Source organism: Lissotriton helveticus, chromosome 7, assembly GCF_964261635.1.
Source record: "Lissotriton helveticus chromosome 7, aLisHel1.1, whole genome shotgun sequence".
Classification (NCBI taxonomy): Eukaryota; Metazoa; Chordata; class Amphibia; order Caudata; family Salamandridae; genus Lissotriton; species Lissotriton helveticus.
In genome coordinates, this window is record NC_136068.1 from 440466422 (window position 1) to 440485982 (window position 19561).

The window sequence follows — 19561 nt, forward strand, 5'->3', positions numbered from 1 at the left end:
TCCGTAAAAGCATTGTGTACAAGCTACAGAGAGTGGGCTTAATGTCAGCCCTTGCTCATTATTTCTAGTCAATCACAATTCCCTGCTCTTCACGTAGTATGTGTTTGTGTGTCCCCTGGAGTATAGCTTGGGTAACCTTACTGTTAATTGGCTATGGAGTAGCATTATGTTACTAATGCCATGGACGTGTTTTTTTCTTTTTTCTCTTTGTTTAGCTCTCCATGAGATTGTGCACGTGATCTTTACTTTGTTCCCTTCTGACTCGGGCCATCTCTACCATCCCACCTGACACTCCGCAGGAGCATGCCAGGTGCCAAATGGTAGTCTTGTTGATACCCTGGATGTAGGTAGGTGGATATCTGACTATATGGTTACCCACACTTTTTGCCTGGTGTTTTGCTGGTTTTCGACTTAGTTGGACTGGGACCCTGCTATTCAGGGCTCCAGTCTATCTGCTTTCGCTATAAAATGGACTCCATGTACTTTAGGCAGATACTAGATTCGTTACTGGGTCACACTTGTGAGCCCCTGTATATGGTACCCAAGGTACCCAGCGCATAGGTGCACCCTAGGTCTACCAGGGGCTGCAGCATGTATTGTGCCACCCCTGGTTAGCCTTCCAAACTGACACCGAAGGTCTGTACTCACACCCTGGGTAAGGTGGTGTAATCACCCCTTACTTAGATATAGCATACCTATATCTACCTTATATATAGACACATAGTAACCTATAAGTCACTCCTATGGCAGGCCTTGACAATCCTGGAGGTAGAGTGCTTGGTTTTGTGTGAGAGGGTGCCCTGGCATGAGCTGAGCCCCTCTGCAGCTTTCGGAACCATCTCCTTATAGCTGTTCTATGATATAGCCATACCATATACTCTTAAGTGCATTATAATCCTCGCGGTTATATGCTAACTTTGGTTTGGCTTTATCAAAACATGTCGTGTAAGGTGACAAACACTTTGGAATACTACCCCCCCCGCCAGTATTGGTGGCGGGGGTAGCATTCGACCCTTCTAGAGGGAGAAGACATGTAGTTACTGGTAAACCCGGTTAAAGTTAAACAGAGCCCCAGCATCACAAAATGGATGCTGCTGCCACAGACACGAGTCTGCCCACCTGCTGCTGGACGAAACTCTGGCAGGGGAGGCTTGGACAATAGGTTTCCTGCCCAGGGAGGTGCTTGGCACCTCCCGAGACAGGCTTTAGTGTATTGGGTCAGGGAGGGTTGCATTCAGTGAATGCTTTTCAGACACTGCCTGGGGCACACAAGGTGCTCCATGCATTTCCCACTTCAAACCGGTTGCTGGGGCACTCAGCCCCAGCTCTGGCGCAAAACTGGACAAAAGGGAAGGGGTGTAACCACCCCCTCCCCAGGTCCACCCATAGGAGGGACCTTAGTTTGTCCAACCCCTAAACTTGCTATAAGTATAGAACCCCAATCCCTAGGACTGTAGATTACCCTGGACGAAACTCTGCAACCTATATCCTGGACCTTCGACATTCAATATCGACTGGAAGATGGAAGAAATCTCCCTTGTGGTCAAGGAGTGACCACCCTGTTCAAACAGGCACCAACTGCATCTTTGCCGGTCTGCATTTTTGAGGCTCGTGCCAGATCCCGAAGAATCTGCGACTCAGGACATGGACTTCCAGACATCTCTGACGCTGACCTGCGCTCCCAGCAAAGCTGAGACCTGGGCGGACACGAGAGATGTGGGACTGGAACTCCTGCACATCTTGCATTTTGCAAGCTGCACCAACTTCTCGAGGTATCCCGAAGTTGTGCATTGGGGTGCTTGATGCCCCAGCCCGAGCACCTCTTGCACCAAAGCTCAGAAGCCCACACTCCACGAGTGTCCCGTGGGCCCTCTTCGTGCACTTCAGCTCGGCGCATCTTCTCGGTTCCTAGTCCGTTGGCTAGTGAGCCCCCACGAAGACCAATCTTGAATTCCTTTGCTTTCCTGGTTGCTCCAGGCTTGCTCCAACTTCTCCCCAAAAGAGAAGTTCCTCAGACCTTGCTGGTCTGCACCAAAGCCATTCTCGCCATCTTGCGTGGATTGTGTTTGCTAAGGCTTGTTGGGTCCAATCTGGATACCGACACCACAGTCAACTAGATCCTTTGTGGGACAGCTCGAATCCAGCTCCTGGTCATCGTCGACACCTCCTGGTTCTCGTGGCTGAAGAGACAAACTTCACCTTTTCACCTGGAATCACCCGACATCGGCTGGCATCTTCCTGTCACCATCCTGGTCACCCAGACTCTGTCTCCTCTGCTTTCAGGTTCTTCACATCGCCGAACCACCCTTGGATCCACCCGGACACTTTTCCTCTGGTCACCTCCAGCACTTCTTCACAGTTCTCCATTGGAATCGACGACGAAACCCGACATGAAAAGACACCTATGCACCCGGCTTCCCTGGGTGAGGTAACATGAGTACTCCGGTGCTCCCGTGGGTATTGACTCTCCAAGTGTCCTAGTCTAAAAGGGTTCCATCGCTGTTCACTTCCTTGTACCCATAATATTTAAAATTGTAACTTGTTCGTTCTCCATAGAAGGTCAATGGTAACCCGCGGCTGTGTTTAGACACTGCACGCGTCTCCCGTGGGCCTCCTGCATCCTAAACGTTGGTGGTTCTAGGCAGCCCCAGCGATTTCACAGGCAGGCACTAGACCTGCTTTCTAACTCTCACATGGTCCTTATACCACTATTTTAGTATATGGTTTGTGGAACGTATACTGTGCAACTTATCGTATGCTAATTAGGTTCCTTGTATTGTACTTTTACCTCTGACCTCATAAAGAGTCCAGAGGGGTTGTGTTTAGAATAAATACATATATATTTGATATTTACCGTGTGTGGTGTGCTTTCATTTGATCATTCAAGAGATTATAATTGGTAAAATAACTAGCTTAACTCACCTCTAAGTCTTAGCCTGAAGGCTGCTCTCCACAGCTACCACTAGGATAGCTTGCTATAAGGTTGACTTTACAACCCCCATCAATAAGGGTCATTTGGACTGGTGCAAGGTGCCCACTAGAATAGTGGACATCATATACCAGACCAACTTCTCACACTGGATATCAACATTTCCTTGGATTTCCTCCACCAACCTCCATCCTGATAGTCCTCTGCGGTGCACCAGGTGTCCAATGGCGTCCTTGATCATGTTATGTTCATTCAATTTATATTGTGCACTAATCACCCCAGTAGGGGTATCTAGGCACAACACAGCAAACATTAGTAAATGAGAAGAGAGTTTGGAACTGGAATAATAAAGTTTTGAGAAGTTCCCTGAATTTGAAATGGTCTGTGCATTGACGTATATGAGATGGGAACTTATTCCACCAAAAGGGAGCCAGACTCATGAGCAAGATTTCATGATATGTGGGGTTGCCAGCAGGGCTTTTTCCATGGATCTCAAAAATCTGCAAGGACAATAGTGAACAAGCTTTGCAGAAAGATAGCTATGTACAGTGTCCAGCATGGACTTGTGAGTCAGGCAGCAAACCTTGAAGATGATGTCTTGCAAACTGGTAGCCAATGAAGCGAGTGCAAAAGAGGATCAGATGACATTCTGGTTGCAGTATTGAGGATGAGACGTGTTGCTGTATTTTGGAGGACTTGCAGTCTACTTGAAGCAGTCTCATTTATGGAAGCCAGCAGAGCATTGCAATTGTCCAAGCTACTGATGATGAGTGCTAGGATAAGTGTTTTTCTCACAGAGTGAGGAAGGAGGGCGAAGACTCTCCGTAAACGACGTAGCATGTGAAAACAAGTACCAGTAGTGGCTGTAACTTTATCTATAAAGGTAAGTGCTTGGTCTAGGTGTATGCCCAGATTTCATTCGACCAATCTGGGGGAAGGGGAACGACAAAAGTTCTGAAGGCCACCATTCTGGTGTCCAAAACTGCTGAGCCTTGCCATACAGCATGATTTTGGTTTTGTTGGCATTCAGCTGGAGACAATTCGCAGAAATCCAGGAGGCAAAATCAAACAAGCCTGCCGTAATACTGGCTTTAACATTCTTTAGGTCATGATCCAAAGTAAATATCAATTGCGTGTCGTCCGCATATGAAAAAGGTAGAAAGCCAAGCTTTCTGGCAAGATTGGCAAGGAGGACAATATATATATATATATGTTAAAAAGTGTGGGGCACCCCTTTATCCACTTTCACATTGTGCGATTTATAAGCACCAAAGGAAATAGTTTGGGTGCAATCAGCAAAAAGTCCTTGAGCCACGATTATGCCGTCCCATGAATTCCTATCTCCTACAATCTCAGCAGCATTTTCGAATGAGAAACAGTGTTGAATGTTGCTGAGAGGTCCACCGGTACAAGCAATAAAGAGATATTATCCAATGTAGTCAGTGACTGCAAACAAAGCAGTCTCGGTGCTATAATAGGGTCTAACACCCGACTAGGAATAGTCCAGCAGCAAATTTGTTTCTAAGTACTCCATGAGTTGGATATTATTTTGACTCTCCAACAATTTGCCCAATGGTGGAAGAAGAGGAATAGATCTATAGTTGGTAAGATCTATAGGTGGCAAATGTGGCTATTTTTGAATGGAAGTAACTAGTGCTGCTTTCTAAGCAAGGGAAAATTTGCCTGAAGAGATTGATAGTTTGAATAATGAGCAAATAGCAGGGGTAAGTTGAAAGGACAGGGAGGCGGTCATGTAAGCTGGACAGATATCAAAGGGGGACCCTGATTTAGCCACAGCTAATGCTTTCTGGATATACTCTGGCCACAATGGTGTAAATTCGCATAAGGTGGGACTATTGGTAGAGCATGGGTAACTGGTCTTGAGCTCCTCACTGTTTTGCTCAATAGTATTAGGGACATTCTGATAAATGTAATTAATTCAGCTTTCAAAATGAGCCGCTAAGAAACCACAGAGGGATTGTGACGGCGCAATATGAGAGGAGCAGGCTAGTGGATTAAAAAAGGAATTAGGAACTTTAATAATCATCTTGGAGGAGTTTACTGCCTGATTAATTTGGTGAGACATATATGTTTTGCAGGCATGTTTTATATTTCAGTGATACTTTGTTGAGGCTTGTTCATATGCTTCTTTATCAGCAAGAGTATTGTAGCAGCTTTATCTCCTTTCAAGTTTTTTGACACAAGGTTTTTTCATTGTGCAGTTCTTAAGAGTACAAGGGAGTATGTGTTCCATGGTTGGGCCTGAACCAAAATGTTATGATGGCAAGGACTAGGTACTGCTACACTATTCAGCCCTGGCTTTTCCATGGTAGTATTGCTATTTACCGCTCCGTGGAGGTATCAGCCATGTTAAAAGTATAGAAAACATTTAAATCAATTGTTTCCTATACTTTCAAGATGGGTATCACGTTGCATGAGGCAACATCATCTCATCACCTTATGCAACGTGGGACCCATCTTGAAACATTGTTTTCCATACTTAAAAAAAAAGACATTGATTTGTATCTTCAAACACAATGCGATGGCACTACATGATATGTCACACAATATGGCAGCCATCTTGATAGTGTAGAATCTTCCATACTTTTAATATGGCTGGACGGGTATTTTAAAAGCCAACCATGTCACCTGTTCAACATTGGCAAATCAAGGCAGATTGCCATTGCCAATGCTTGTTAAAGGATGAGAATGGCTATCGCATGAGTATAGCCTCAGAGCTCTGGAGATGTTGTTCCACGTAGTAGGTGCAGGCCCTGCGAAATATTGAGACAAGGTGCATGATTTAGTGTAACAGAAGGTTTCTAGGCGGGGAGTGCTGGAACTGCCTAGCTTTTTGCCTCTGTGTAATCGTTTTAATTTTTTATTTTAGGTAGTTCAGTTCATTCATATTACTAATGTAGGTTGATCTGAACCTGAAATATGCTTCAAATGGGAGCCATTTGAGGTGGTACGAATAGGCGATGTAAACTAGTTCATGGTGTCAGAGATCATTCTAGCATGTACGACTGCCTTTAATGGAGCAGTCCAATGTGCAGTTGTTGATGAAGAAGGGATGCCTTGGTAGATAATAATGTCATCACTGAAAGTCTTATTATATGTTTCTCTGCTTATATTCTCTCTTCTTCCTTTTACAGTAGAGCTGCTATGCAGCCCATACCATCTTAGGCTGACTTTGAAAACAGGAAGGGCAATGAGCACACAGCAGCAGCTGCTGTCAATAAAGAGTGGTGGGGCAGCGCCGAGGGGTAGAGATAATAATGTTTCAACAAACATTGGCATAGCCAATCGGTCTCGCAGTTGGTATATACATGGCGTGGCCAATCGCAGACCAAAGAAAGGACAGGCTTTCACGCTAATGGATGGTGAATTGTATGTTTATATTGAAAAGTTATGAAAAATGTAGGAGTCACAGAGGCGCTGAAGACAAACAATTATTGTTTAACTGTAAAGGCTACAAAGCTTGCAAAAAATAGTCTGACAGCACAGACAGGTGTCCTGATTTTCCTCCCTCTGTGACTCATTTGCAAATCTTACTGTAGTATTGAGGACTGAACAAAATAACTTTTTTGTTGCTGCAAATAGTAGGGACCCTCCCTGCCCCCGCACTAGCTAATCAAGAGGCGGAGCGCAGTCCATAGACCTAAGAAGGATCAAATGCTCAGTTAGCCCCCACAGCATTGCAAACCCTGAGCTTCATGCTGTGTGCTGAGCTCTGCAGTATGCGCATTAACCTAGTGGTCTGTACTATTGGATTCAGAAGTATTGAAGTCAGAGTGAGAATGTCTTACAACACCGCAAGAATGCTGCGTTCTACCAGCCAGCAGCTGTTTAGAGGACCCATAATAGAGTGAACTAGGACTGGAGGAAGGTCCTTTGCATTCTTAACCCCTGAGCTCTGGAACAAGCTCCCACAACATATTACGAGAACAGAGTCCGAACCTAAGTTTAGGAAACTGCTAAAAACTATCCTGTTTAATTAATCTGAATCATTGTGACAGCTCCTGCTGATGGCTTAGTGGCCCTTCTGTGCAGCCATTCACTTTATAAAACCTCACAAATAGAATAGAATAGTAGAGGTAAATTGTACTTTTATGGTTGTAACAAACCAAATAAAGTTTGTTTTTGACTGACTGACTCACTGAATAGAATAGTGAGAGTAAAAATAACCTCTAACTCCAAGAGGCACTTCACCATAAGCACAGACATAATATTGAAATGTCTATTTCCAGCTATTCTATACTTTAAACGCTACTTGCTACGTGCTTTGACACCCAGGTGTACCTAGAGCCCGAATTACTGACATCTTTATTGATGTTATTGATACTTAGCATATGTACAAACGGTGGCAGAATCTTCTTATTAATTCAAATTCTTAACAGCCAGAACATTCTGGAGGGGTGTGTCCAGGAGGGCGACTGGACGAGCCGCATAAACGCGAGCTCCGTCCCACTGCCGGAATTCGTCCCGCTTTATCGGCCTGCACTCCCCCTCCCGAAATGGCACCAGAGGACACAGTGTCAGTGCCTCACTAGAGGCGTCTCATCCAGCCCTCTCCAGTGTGGGTTGAAGGGCTGGATGAGCCAACCACAGCCTGCAGGATGGTGTGGGAGGCGCCATCGTGGGCAGTCCTGAGGAGTTGATTGCTACTCCTCCCCTGCTCCACTGGGAGCCTGAGTGGCCCAGGAGATCTGGACGCCAGCACAGACAACTACTGCCCCCACGGATTTTGAAGGTGGATTGCATGGGGGTTGCATGAGTGGATGCGGGCCATCATGAAGCCTGTGACTACCAGGATGGGGGAGAGACGAGGGGAGCCAGGGTCTGGGGTTGGAGGCAAAGGGTGCGGACAGTGTGGTGTGCTTTCCCTTCTCGATGCACCACCCTCTGCAGATGCTTTTAACATGCCCCCCACCCCGCCTACTAGCAGGAGTTGCATAATAGCCTCGCACAGCAAATGTGCTTGACAGCCCGTTGCTAGGGAGTTGCCTAATGTTCCCCGTGCAGAAATTCTTTACCCCTGTTCGTGGCTCTAGCTGGCAGCAGGACCCAGGCTTGGCTGCTCCTCAGCAACAATGATTCAGAAAAGGGGGTGGTGATGAACAGAGTGTCTGAATTAAGCAGACCACTCTTACCCAGTCCAAAGATCAGGGCTTGATCCATCACCGTTTTTTAGCTCACTGCACCATCCCAGCTCAGAACCTGGCTACATGCAAATTAGTCTGATCCTGTCCCAGTGCATGATGGGAACAGGGCAAACCAAACTACCAAGCCAATTCTTATACTGGGAAGGAAACAAGCTACCGGGGACCGGTTTCTGGCATTTCAGCCTCGTTGGCCCGGCTTGCTTGAATCCTGATGGTGCAATGAGCAAGGGACTCACATCTGAGTATACCCTTCCACGCTTATGGTGGACAAAATGATTCAGCAACAATGAGCACCACCTGCAGCAAAACATTGCTCATTTGTGCTCTGAACGTTTCCCTGCTGATGTTTCTATCCTCAATCGGGAGTTAATGTTTACTCCATGTGACTCCTTCATGAAACGCGTGTGTTTTCAATGTATGCACAAGGACAACAAACATGGAAACAGAAAACAAGCGCGGCCGCGAAAGGGAAAGCGACCGCGCTGTGTTTAATTAGTAACATGATCCACAACAACAAGGGTGGAATGCAGCTGCCACCCTGCGCGCCGCTGCTTGCTCCCGAGACCAAAACGCCATGGGAGTGAACCTTTAGAGCAAAGGTGGGACAGGCACCTGCCTTTGGCCATTTGCGTGCTTTCATTATTGAAAGCCACACGCAAAGGCCAATGGAATGTGTGGGAGTTGCCAGACCCACACAGAGAAGCTTCGGGGAAGTTTGGAGTGCTCACAAGCAGCCTCCCATAGAGCAGCGAATGCGCGCTGCGCTAGGCACGACCTAAAAAGCACTTATCTGCCACCATCGCCCGCAGTATCAGTGCTTTTTCACAGCTTCTTGGTTGCTGCAGAAACTCTCCACTCAATCCAGATACTGCTTTCATTCTATAACAAGCATGAGAGAACCGCCGGGTTTGGCGTGAGTGGGCTGGTCTAACACTCGCTAAGGCACAGGGTGCCTGTGCCTTTTCTCCATCCAGCTGTACAACCTAGCTGAGTTGGAAAAATCTAAGTGTGCATGTTGGTTTGACCGTCCTATGATTTCTGGCCGAACCAGCCACACTTACAATGTTCACCACTCATCCTCCCTTCTGCTCTCCAATGAGGATGGCCCCATTCTTACCTCAGCAGACTCGGCTCACAGTGAAAAATAAAATGCTAATATAATTGTTTTATTATCATGTTATTTTTTATAAGCTCGCCCTGACCAGAAGGCAGACGCTCCTCCGCCATTGCAGAGGAGCTGCCGCTGGGAGCACATACATAATTGTGGGTCATGGGGGCTATCTCTTTACTATAACCTGAGGCTAGTGGCCCCTAGGAAGGGAAGGCAGTGATCCCTGCATTCCTTGCCTTCCAGGAGGTTGGAAGATTACTGTGTGTCTTGGAAGATGTGATTTTGGTCTTCTGGAATGGCTAACTCATTAAAAGTCTCTGGAATCTTTCTTTTTTGTTTTTTGACTCCAGCACATATGTATGCAGGGGATTTAAGTTCACCAATGACGTTTTGAACCAACTTTTAGGTATCTCAGACTTGATGACCCCGACTTGGGTGCCTGGGTATGGCCATCTGGCAGTTTGTTAGGCAACCGCCTCACTCTATAAGGGCCAAGTGCCCAAGAAATCAGCGGCCATAATCTTTCTGTCCATTATCACAGTAAGCGAAATCTCTAATAAGATTGAGGAGTGACCGGCAATAAATGGTAGAGCGCCATCGGTCCTGCTCTGTAGAGACAGGGATACCCATAAAACCATTTTCTACTTTTAGACATTCAGCAAAGTGCTATCAGATAAGACAGCCCTGAGTAGTTTCCAGGCCACAGAACGCCGGGTTCAGCAGGCAGGCAGCCTTGTCTTGAATAGGGATGGGCATAATTTTTCTAAAATATGACATCGGTGAACTCTGCCCCTCTCAGCAATTTACTGGCCAGTGGCATAGCTTGCAGTTCATGGGGGGAGGGTGTGGGACTATAGAAAAGTCTGGTACCCTTCTGGGTACCAGCTGTCTGTGGACAAAAGGAGATGGTGCAAATTAATCATTGTACATACATTAAGGCAGTAAAAATAATCATCACTTAGTGGAACTAAAAGGCTACTTTGCAAGATTGGTGATTAAATGTAATTACCTGCCAGTCGGGTGTTGCAAACAGAACATTATTTCATGCTGCATCAGCAGCAAACAGTACACTCATTCGATAACAGTTTGCATACAGCTGTAGCGAAGCAGCTGCATTATGCTAAGGTATTTCTGAATGTTCCAAACTTTTGCAAGTTGAAGGACAGGAAGACTGCCCCTGTTTCCCCTCTGGCTAGTCAACTGGCAGAAGTGCTTTCCACATTTTTATTCTGCCTTACTTGGTCACACAGTCTGCTTAAACAGGGCAACCCAGGCACCTGATTTGCGCCTAGGAGAATCTACAAAGCTGGTCCAAGAAGGACTGTAGAGTAGCCAATCAGAAATGGCAGAACACAGGATATATTTCTGATTGGGATACTCAATGTCTTCATGGACCACTTTGGTATTCAGAAAGTAATTTGTTGGCCAGTGTCAGGAGGAAGCACAATATAACCTCCTGTAGTCTATTTCCTGCCACAGGACTCTTCCCTCCATTTGTCTGCTTTTTTCCTGATCAGGGATGCTGATCTAAAAAAAATCGTGGATAGCACTCAGCATTTGCAACCAAGGAATGTTAAGGTACTAACCCACAATCCTGACAATTTCCTTTGCTGACTGCAAGCCCTTATAAACTTAATCCTAAGGTAACTAAGGTATTTTTCTCATACCTTTTGTGCCATGTGTGGGTATTTTATGATTTCTTTTCTTCCAGATACACTTGTGTGCATGAATCTACAGTTATGTTATATATCACGGCTTGATAACCTTCTGAGTATCATCAAGCAATGATTTGCAATGTTTGCACAAGCATTTCTAAACCAAATACGTTCTACGAAATAGCAAAGATTAAGAATATCCAGAGGAGCTGGAAAAGGACTATCTGTCTGACTGAGACAGGCTTCTCACCAAACACAAACTCTTATGTCCTGCATTATTGGGTGTGACACAATGAAGGGTGGGTTTTAACCCATCTCGCTTACCTTTGACAGCGGTAAGACCATAAAGGCTCCTCCGCCACTAGCTTCAACAATCATGGCCACAAACTTTGGGTTAACGGCACAGAAGTTACTGTCCCACGTTGTCTGTGATATCCTGATGTCATCGTAGCACTGGTCGGCCTTTACAGCTTGCCCGTACACATGGCGGAACTTACTTGTGCGCACAACCTTCCGGCTCATGGTGGCTCTATAAAAAAAAATACATTAAGAAATAAGTTGTTCATCAAATTAATAAATTATGGTCTACAGATAACTGATCTGTTAAATTAAATATAGGGTCTTCCCATTTATTGCTAGTGTTTGAAGTGCATATCATGTAATCCGAGTACAGTGCAAAATTGTATTCTAGTACTGTGAGATTGAAATACCATTAAAAAAAGTGCCAAGTTCAAATGGAATTTTATACAGACATTTCAAAATGCAGACCTCAGAGTAAAAATTTGGTGCAAAGTTGAAATCTAATAATACTAATGTTTGCAAAATCAAAATCAAGGCATGAGAATAGGCTAAAGTTTGAATATGATAAACCAACACAGGAAAGTTAACAAATAGGACCAAAAGGACTGGCCAAAGTTCAAGATCTATCAATATGAAACCAGTTCAAAATTCTGATCCAATTTTACAAGCACAGACCAAATTTTAAATCTAATAATTTACGGACAAGGCAAATAGAAAATCTATTGACCAGAGAAATGCTGAGACTGTTATATTTCACCAATGTCATATTTTGGGGAAAACTGATGCCCCTAAAGAAGCAATTTGATTTGTATGCTATGGAAATAGGGCAACATATATATCTAATGATAAGAATATTTGCCAATATTGTCTTTAAAAAAACTGGGTAAAGGCCAAATCTAGCAATATTAAACCACTTTAATGTTGAAATCAAATGTATAAAAAAACTGGGCAAAGTTTAAATTCAGGTAATATAAATCATAGCGAAAGTCTAAAATCTCATAATAAAACACCAGTCCCAAGTTCAGCTTTAATGAAATGTTGATGGCATACATAGCCCAATCACACAATGTGAGGACAGTGAAAAATACCTCAAATTGCAGAAAAAAGGACAAAGCACAGCACTGCCACACTATAGGCAAATTGTGTGCTGCAAAAATGCTAAATAACGATGACAAGGTGAATATGAAATCTAATAGTTCAGTGGCACAGCATAGTTACAATCTTGGCATGTTAGAACATAGCAGCATTAATATCTCATAATACAAGGGCAATAAAAACGTCCATATCTAATTATCTTAGAACATAATGGAGTTCAACTCTACTAATAAAAAAGCAAGGTGACGTTCAAATCTTATTGACGAACAGAGCAAAGTTCACATTTAAAAACCTATCATACAGGTAGTATGAAATCTACCAATCTGAACAAATGACAAAGCTTCATTCGATTGATATAACAACGGGGCAAAATTCAATAGACATTGCAAGGCTTACATCTAATAATTTAGATGCAGTGTAAAGTTCAAATCTAAGAATATGGTGGTAGGGAAATACTCAAATCTAGAATAGGAGGACTGACCAAAGTTCACCTTTGGTGATAACTGAACAGTGCAAAGGTTAAAACCCACATCTAATATTCCAAGAACATGGCAAAGTGTATATCTATTATTATTGGGATAGGATAAAGTTAAATTCTAACAATATCAGAAATGTATAGAGCTCAAATCTAGTGATACATAGGTAGGCAAAGACTCAAATACAACAATACAAAGCCAGTGCAATGTTTAAGCTTAGTCACACAAGGAAGGTGCAAAGATTAAATCAAGTATGATGACAGCAATCTATTTTTTAACCCCCCAAAACAAATAACCCATTATCTTTTACATTGCTCTTCATCAGCTCTACAGCACAATGTACGGGGCACACACACCATGTGTCTATAAGTAAGGACCTACATGTGTGCTATTCAGAGACAAGGTAGGGTAATCCACTCCCATACATCAATCAATCAATCAATCAGTGACATTTATAGAGCGCACTACATACCCGTAGGGTCTCAAGGCGCTGGGGGAGGGGGGGTGCCGCTACTGCTCGAACAGCCAGGTCTTCAGCTTCTTCCTGAAGGAGAGGTGGTCTTGGGTCAGGCGCAGGTCGGTTGGGAGGGAGTTCCAGGTCTTGGCGGCCAGGTAGGAGAAGGACCTTCCTCCTGTAGTCGCTCTTCGGATGCGGGGGACGGCGGCGAGGGCGTGGTTGGCTGATCGGAGGTGGCGTTTGGGAGCGTAGAAGTTGATTCGGCTGTTGAGGTAGCTCGGGCCTTGGTCGTGTAGGGCTTTGTGTGCGTGGGTGAGGAGGCGGAAGGTGATTCTTTTGTTGACGGGGAGCCAGTGAAGGTCTCTCAGGTGTCCGGAGATGTGGCTGGTTCGTGGGATGTCGAGGATGAGTCTGGCAGAGGCGTTCTGGATCCGCTGGAGTCTTTTCTGGAGTTTGGCGGTGGTACCGGCGTAGAGGGCGTTGCCGTAGTCCAGTCGGCTAGTGACGAGGGCCTGGGTGACGGTCTTCCTGGTCTCGGTGGGGATCCACCAGAAGATCTTCCGTAGCATGCGTAGGATGTTGAAGCACGCCGAGGAGACGTTGTTGACTTGCCTGGTCATGGAGAGGGAGGAGTCCAGGATGAAGCCCAGGTTGCGTGCATGGTCTGTCGGTTTGGGTGCGGTGCCCAGGGCGGGAGGCCACCAGGAGTCGTCCCAGGCGGAGGGTGAATATTTATAGCAGACATGTTTGACTTTACCAGCCCTATGAAGTACGTAAATCTAACTGAGCATATGTATAGTTAAGCAGCAACTTTGCGTGCGCTAGGTATTCACCATGGACCAAACATACTCCTCTCTAAAGCATTATAGCTAAACAGGTGTGTCAGTGTCTGCGTGTGTGTTCCTGTGTATGTATGTGAGTGTGTGAGTCAGTCAATCACAAGACATTTGGGGGGCATGAGGCAATCAGGAGCTACTGGAACTCTTCTGAAGAAGGATAGTTGAGAATGTTGGCCTCTGATATCCCGGGGTCCATCCTACTATGACTCTGCAAATGGGCCAACTACAATCCTTCTGCACATGACTCTCAGTGGTATTGATGGTGAGAAGTCACAAGTTTCTCATAGGTTTATGGGGGTTGTGCCAGTACTCAACAATCACAATATTGGAATATAACACACTAAAATAATAATATGCAATGTAATGTCCTGGTGTTACCAGGCAGGGCTGCACCTCATTATCCCCCAACCTTCTCACTTGATCCAGGTTCTGTTCCCCCTGGTCTAAGGGCACCACCTGCCTGTAGGGTATGAGGAAGTTGTGTGTTTATGGGAAATGTGCAGATATATCATTCCAGAAATCAGGGTGCTTCATTTTTAGTTATCAACCTTAACACAAGCATTGTATCCGTTCCCATAGAATCAGTGCACCTGAGCGAACAACAGCATCATCTGTGAGTACCTGTTCATTCGCTGGGCCCGCACTCGTGCAGTGCACCTGTCAGAAATGGAGGCTGCAGACCTGAGTTGTCCACTGAGGACCACTGGTAAGGGCAACAGCATTTGGGGTCTTCTAGGGTGGCTTCAGGTGCAGCCTCTTTCAATTGACTACATCAGCATTTGCAGCCAAGGACAGTCCAATCACTGTGTGCAGCCATGGCCTTGCCCAGGCCGATCACTCTAGACTGCTGCACCGGGCACAGGCCGATCACTCTGGGCATCTGCAGTCACACATAGGTCATCATCCTGGGCAGCTGTGGCCATGCACGGGCCAATTTCTCTTGGCTGTTGCAGTCACACACGGGCCGATTAGTCCGACACACAATCACAGCCCCAACCTGACTTTGGTAATTGCGGTCGCAATATGCGAGGTTCCTGCCAGGAGCCCGTATGGGGAGAATGCAGACCCACAGACACTGAGGTCAGATCAGTTTCCTTAGTGTCTCTCTTCTGGGTGTTCCACAGAGACCATCGGCATGATACACCATGCTCGTCCTGGTCATACTCCTCCTGCAGGGTTGGCAGGATTTTTACTCTCTCAGAAGGCAGACAGGCTTCTAAACCCTTCAGGACAGGAACACAGCTCTTCAAACCAGAGAGCCAGACTCTCATGATGGTTCTTCACCCCTGGAATGTTGACTATTAAGCACACAGCAGTCAGATCTCTAAGTGCTCTGTGGAGCACTCCTTTCCTTGGCGACAGAGGGCTTGGAATTGGACCAGCAAGTGGGGTAGCGAGGTCCCACCTTCATACAGTGTGGAGAAGTGTGGCTCAATGGTTAGAGCGGCAGACCCTGATGCAGAGGTCTAGCCCGGGACCAGGGTTCAATTCCTGCCTCGGCGGGTCCTGGGCTCAATTTCCTCGGACCTGATAATTCTCGCCTCGGTGCCTAATCTAATCATGGGTCCCACTCTGCAACTCTGGGCAATAGCTTGCTTAATCTCCACAACGGCCCCAACAATGCTAGGATGCCTGGCTTCACCTTGGGGGTGCCCAGGAGTGGGCACTTCACAGGGAAAAGCCAGGAATGGTTCCACAGCGTTATTCGTACAAGCGCCGAGATACCCCAGCTGGGGTCGATTCGTACGCTATACAAGTACAGTACATTTACATTTACATACACCAAACAGCAGATGTGTATCTACTGTCTGCAATGATAAAACCTGTTTGGATTTGGTCTCCTTTCAAGTGACCTTTACAAGCTGCTCTGCGGGCCCAGCCTTTGTAATGCTTCTCACAACAGGGTAGTATCCAACATGGAGCATCCAAAACAGAGGCACATTGAAATGTGAGGGTTTTGTACCTGATTGTCATCAGACAACTGAAGGACTAATCAGGGAAAGACAAAAAAGCAGATGCGACCTAAAGCTTTCTGCTCCTCTGCACAACCTCTCTTTGCATGTATGACCAATAAATAGTACGTTTGTGTGACTCTTCCACTTACTGATGCCACTCAGCAGCACCTAATTTTCCAAATTTCAATTGTATAGGATACTGTTCAAATGGCCTACTCAATGTTCCAACAACACCAACCTCCCAACGACAGATATGAGGTTTATAGGCTTATTATATGTAATTATCTTTTTGGATCTTGTGACATCATCTATTTGTTCCTACACCGCTATAATAATCAATTGTTTCCCCTGTCACCTTGTCACAGACTAAATATCATACCACCCTAAGCACAGGTGACAATATAACCTCTATAATACATGGATTCTGCAATCCCTGCATAAACGGCAGTCTCTAATTTCTTTATCATCAGCAACTTGTAATGCACACAGTCGCCGACTGTTAAGAAAAGACATTAGAACTCGACTATTATAAATTATTACAGTCAAGTTCTGGCATTTCGAGTTCTGACATCACAATGTCTGCTGCCAGAGCCAGCAACCCAGGTGAAAGGCAGGTCGGGTCACGGAGTATAATGAAAGTAGCTGTTTAAAGCAGCACAAAATTTAACCTTGCTTTTCTTTTTTTCTGCTTCATTTTTCTTAGCTTACAATGAAGAGCAGAAATAACATGCTTATTTTTAAAACTTCTTAGATAGCTAGAGGAAGGTTAGAATCTTTCTGCATGTTTCTACACATTCCAAGCTAGTGTAGCTTTAAAATAAAAAAACCTGACTTGTATTAAAAAAATTTTTATATTTGTTTGCAGAAAATGCACTAGAGGTTTTATTTTCATTCTTCATGTTTGCAACATGTTTGCTCTTTCATATGACAGAGCTATGCACCAAGTTTATAAGTTGTTTGTGGGAAAGGTGATGATTTGACCATGTATTATATGGGATAAAGTACCCCATGGCATACGTGATAAGGATATTGGAAGTTACCTTGGGGTTACATAACCTTCATCTTCGTTCCTCTATATCTTATGGAACTTTACGGTCACGTGCAATATCCCTATAATGTCCCTTAGATCATTAGAGACACCAAAAATCCGTTAATTACTTGTGACATCATAGGTTATGTTCCACATAGGTGAGACCTTTACCACTGCTCTTCGTCAGTGAAACCACAGTACCTGCACAATATTACTGACATAATAACCCCTTTCCATCATTGTTATCACATATTTTCTTCATATCCTTAATGACATAGTAACCTGAATTCACAATTAGTGGCATCATAATTGTAGTAAATGGATAGAGGCTTCTTGAAGATAAATCCAGTTTATTATACAGAGACAGCTTACACAACCACCACGAACAGATGCACAGCTGTAACTGATCACACTAGAACATTACACTCCCAAAGATCCCTAAGAATCCTCAGGCAGTAAGAACCAAAACAATTCTAAATAGAGCACGGGAAGGGAAGTACACAGAATGGAATACTACACACCTTCCCCCCTAAAAAAAACAAAAAAAAATTACAAGAAAAAAAAAAAACTTAACGGTAGTAATCATGCAACTTTACAGGAGTATGCTTTACACGAACACTTTTCCTAAGGGAGGAATTATCATCATTAGAAGTCACAGGACAAGGTATGGAAACATTTCTACTAACAGGATCATTGCCAATGCTAAGAGATGGTTCAGTGATCACGTTACCGTTGTCAGGAATGGATGTACTGCAGTTATTAGGCACAAGAACAACAGGATCAAGAGTCTGGTTCTCAGAGCTAAAAGAGTCAAACAAGGGAGCAGAAGATGCATCATTTTGATCACACAAAGTCTTAGCAGTGGTAAAATCATTATAAGAGGATGGTACAGAGTAGGATTCCACATTAGAAGGATTCGAACCTTTACACAAAGAAACCCTTCTGAAATTCCATATTTTCCCATCCTCAACTCTCACAGCCTTTGAAAATACTTCGACAACCTTGCAAGGATCCGACCACTTACTCCACTTATGGTCAAAAGCTCTGCCTAATTTCACACGGACGAAATCACCCACCCTGACCTTCTGACCGGAGCTTTTGGTAGACAAAAAGTTGGCTTTCATTTTTTCCTGATATTTCAAAACTCTGTCTTTGACACAAGCAGGGTCTACAGAGGGATCAACCGGTAATTTAACTTTCATCCACCAAGGCAAGAGTTTGGAGCCAGGCTTCCTGCCTCTAAGCAATTCAAAAGGTGAAAACCCGGTAACAGAGTTGGGTGAAGTGCGGTAAGACAGTAAGGTGGAACGCAAGGTTTTTTTCCAGTCTAGGTTGCTTTTAACAGCCAGTTGAATGGACTCTTTAATGACACGGTTAAAGCGTTCTGTTTGACCGTTAGCTTGTGGGTTATAATTCGACACCCTTTTGTGCACGATGCCGCACCTCTGGATGAATGACAGAAATTCTTTGCTTATAAATTGTGGGCCATTGTCCGACACTATCTCCGCGGGAATCCCTTCCCTGCAGAAAACTTCATCAAGAAATTGGATGATTTGAGTGGAACCAACCTTGTCGACAATTTTTAGTTCTGGCCACTTAGAAAAATAATCGATGAGGACCAGGCCAAATACATTTTGTTGGGAAGACAAATTAAGGGGTCCAATTATGTCAATGCCCAATTTCTTCCAGGGGCAAGAGGCAAATTCAATGGGAGTAGTGGTAACAGACAAGGGTTTGACGGTTTTGTCACTTTTGTCGCAAGGGGGGCATGAGCGAACCCATTTGTCAACCATTCTGTCAACACCAGGCCACCAGTAGAACTCGCGTATGCGCCTTTTTGTGCCAGACATGCCCATATGGCCTTCATGGGCTATGGAAATAATTCTTTCCCTCAAAGAAGTGGGGGGAATAATTTTGTCGCTACGAAACACGAAACCTTGATCAAACATGAGTTCGTCATTTACCTTAAAAAGGGAGAGAATGTCTCCAGATAAGTACCGCTCACGAGGCCAACCATATTGTAAGTACCTGGTTAAGGAAGCAAGGTCAGAATCATTCGCCATGGCTTCCCTCCAGTCAATTTCAGATATGCTAGGTGAAACGCCAGTTGGACCACAATCGTTGACATCGTCGATGTTAGAAACGACATCAGACTCATTGTTCCAACTAACAGAAAAAATAGAATTTACTAAGGGCAACCTGGACATGCAGTCGGCGTGCACATTTAACCGTCCAGGGACATATTCTACAGTACATTGAAATTCTTGCAATTTGGCTGCAAGACGTGCTAAGCGCGCTGTTAAGGTCCTGCCACCACCAGCTGCCAGCATATTGATGAGGGGTTTATGGTCGGTTCTTAAACAGAACCTGGTTCCCCAGAGAAATTGCCTAAAATGTTCAGAGGCCCAGGTGCAAGCTAGTAGCTCTTTTTCAATTGTGGAGTAATTGAACTCAGCGCCTCGCAAGGTTCTTGAAGCATATGACACAACATACTCTTCGCCCTTGTCTTTTTGCATCAAGACAGAACCTAGGCCAACATTGCTCGCATC

General features: G+C 44.8%; 1 protein-coding gene across 1 annotated transcript in view; it reads right to left on the minus strand.

Annotated features, from left to right (window-relative positions):
- Nucleotides 1–19561, minus strand: part of LOC144768574 (coronin-1A-like) — a 272005-nt gene that overhangs the window by 221680 nt on the left and 30764 nt on the right. Inside the window, exon 2 of the mRNA XM_078652351.1 lies at nt 11185–11389. Within this exon, the coding sequence (XP_078508477.1) occupies nt 11185–11382 (198 nt within the window). The 5' untranslated portion in view covers nt 11383–11389. The remainder of the gene's footprint in view (nt 1–11184; nt 11390–19561) is intronic.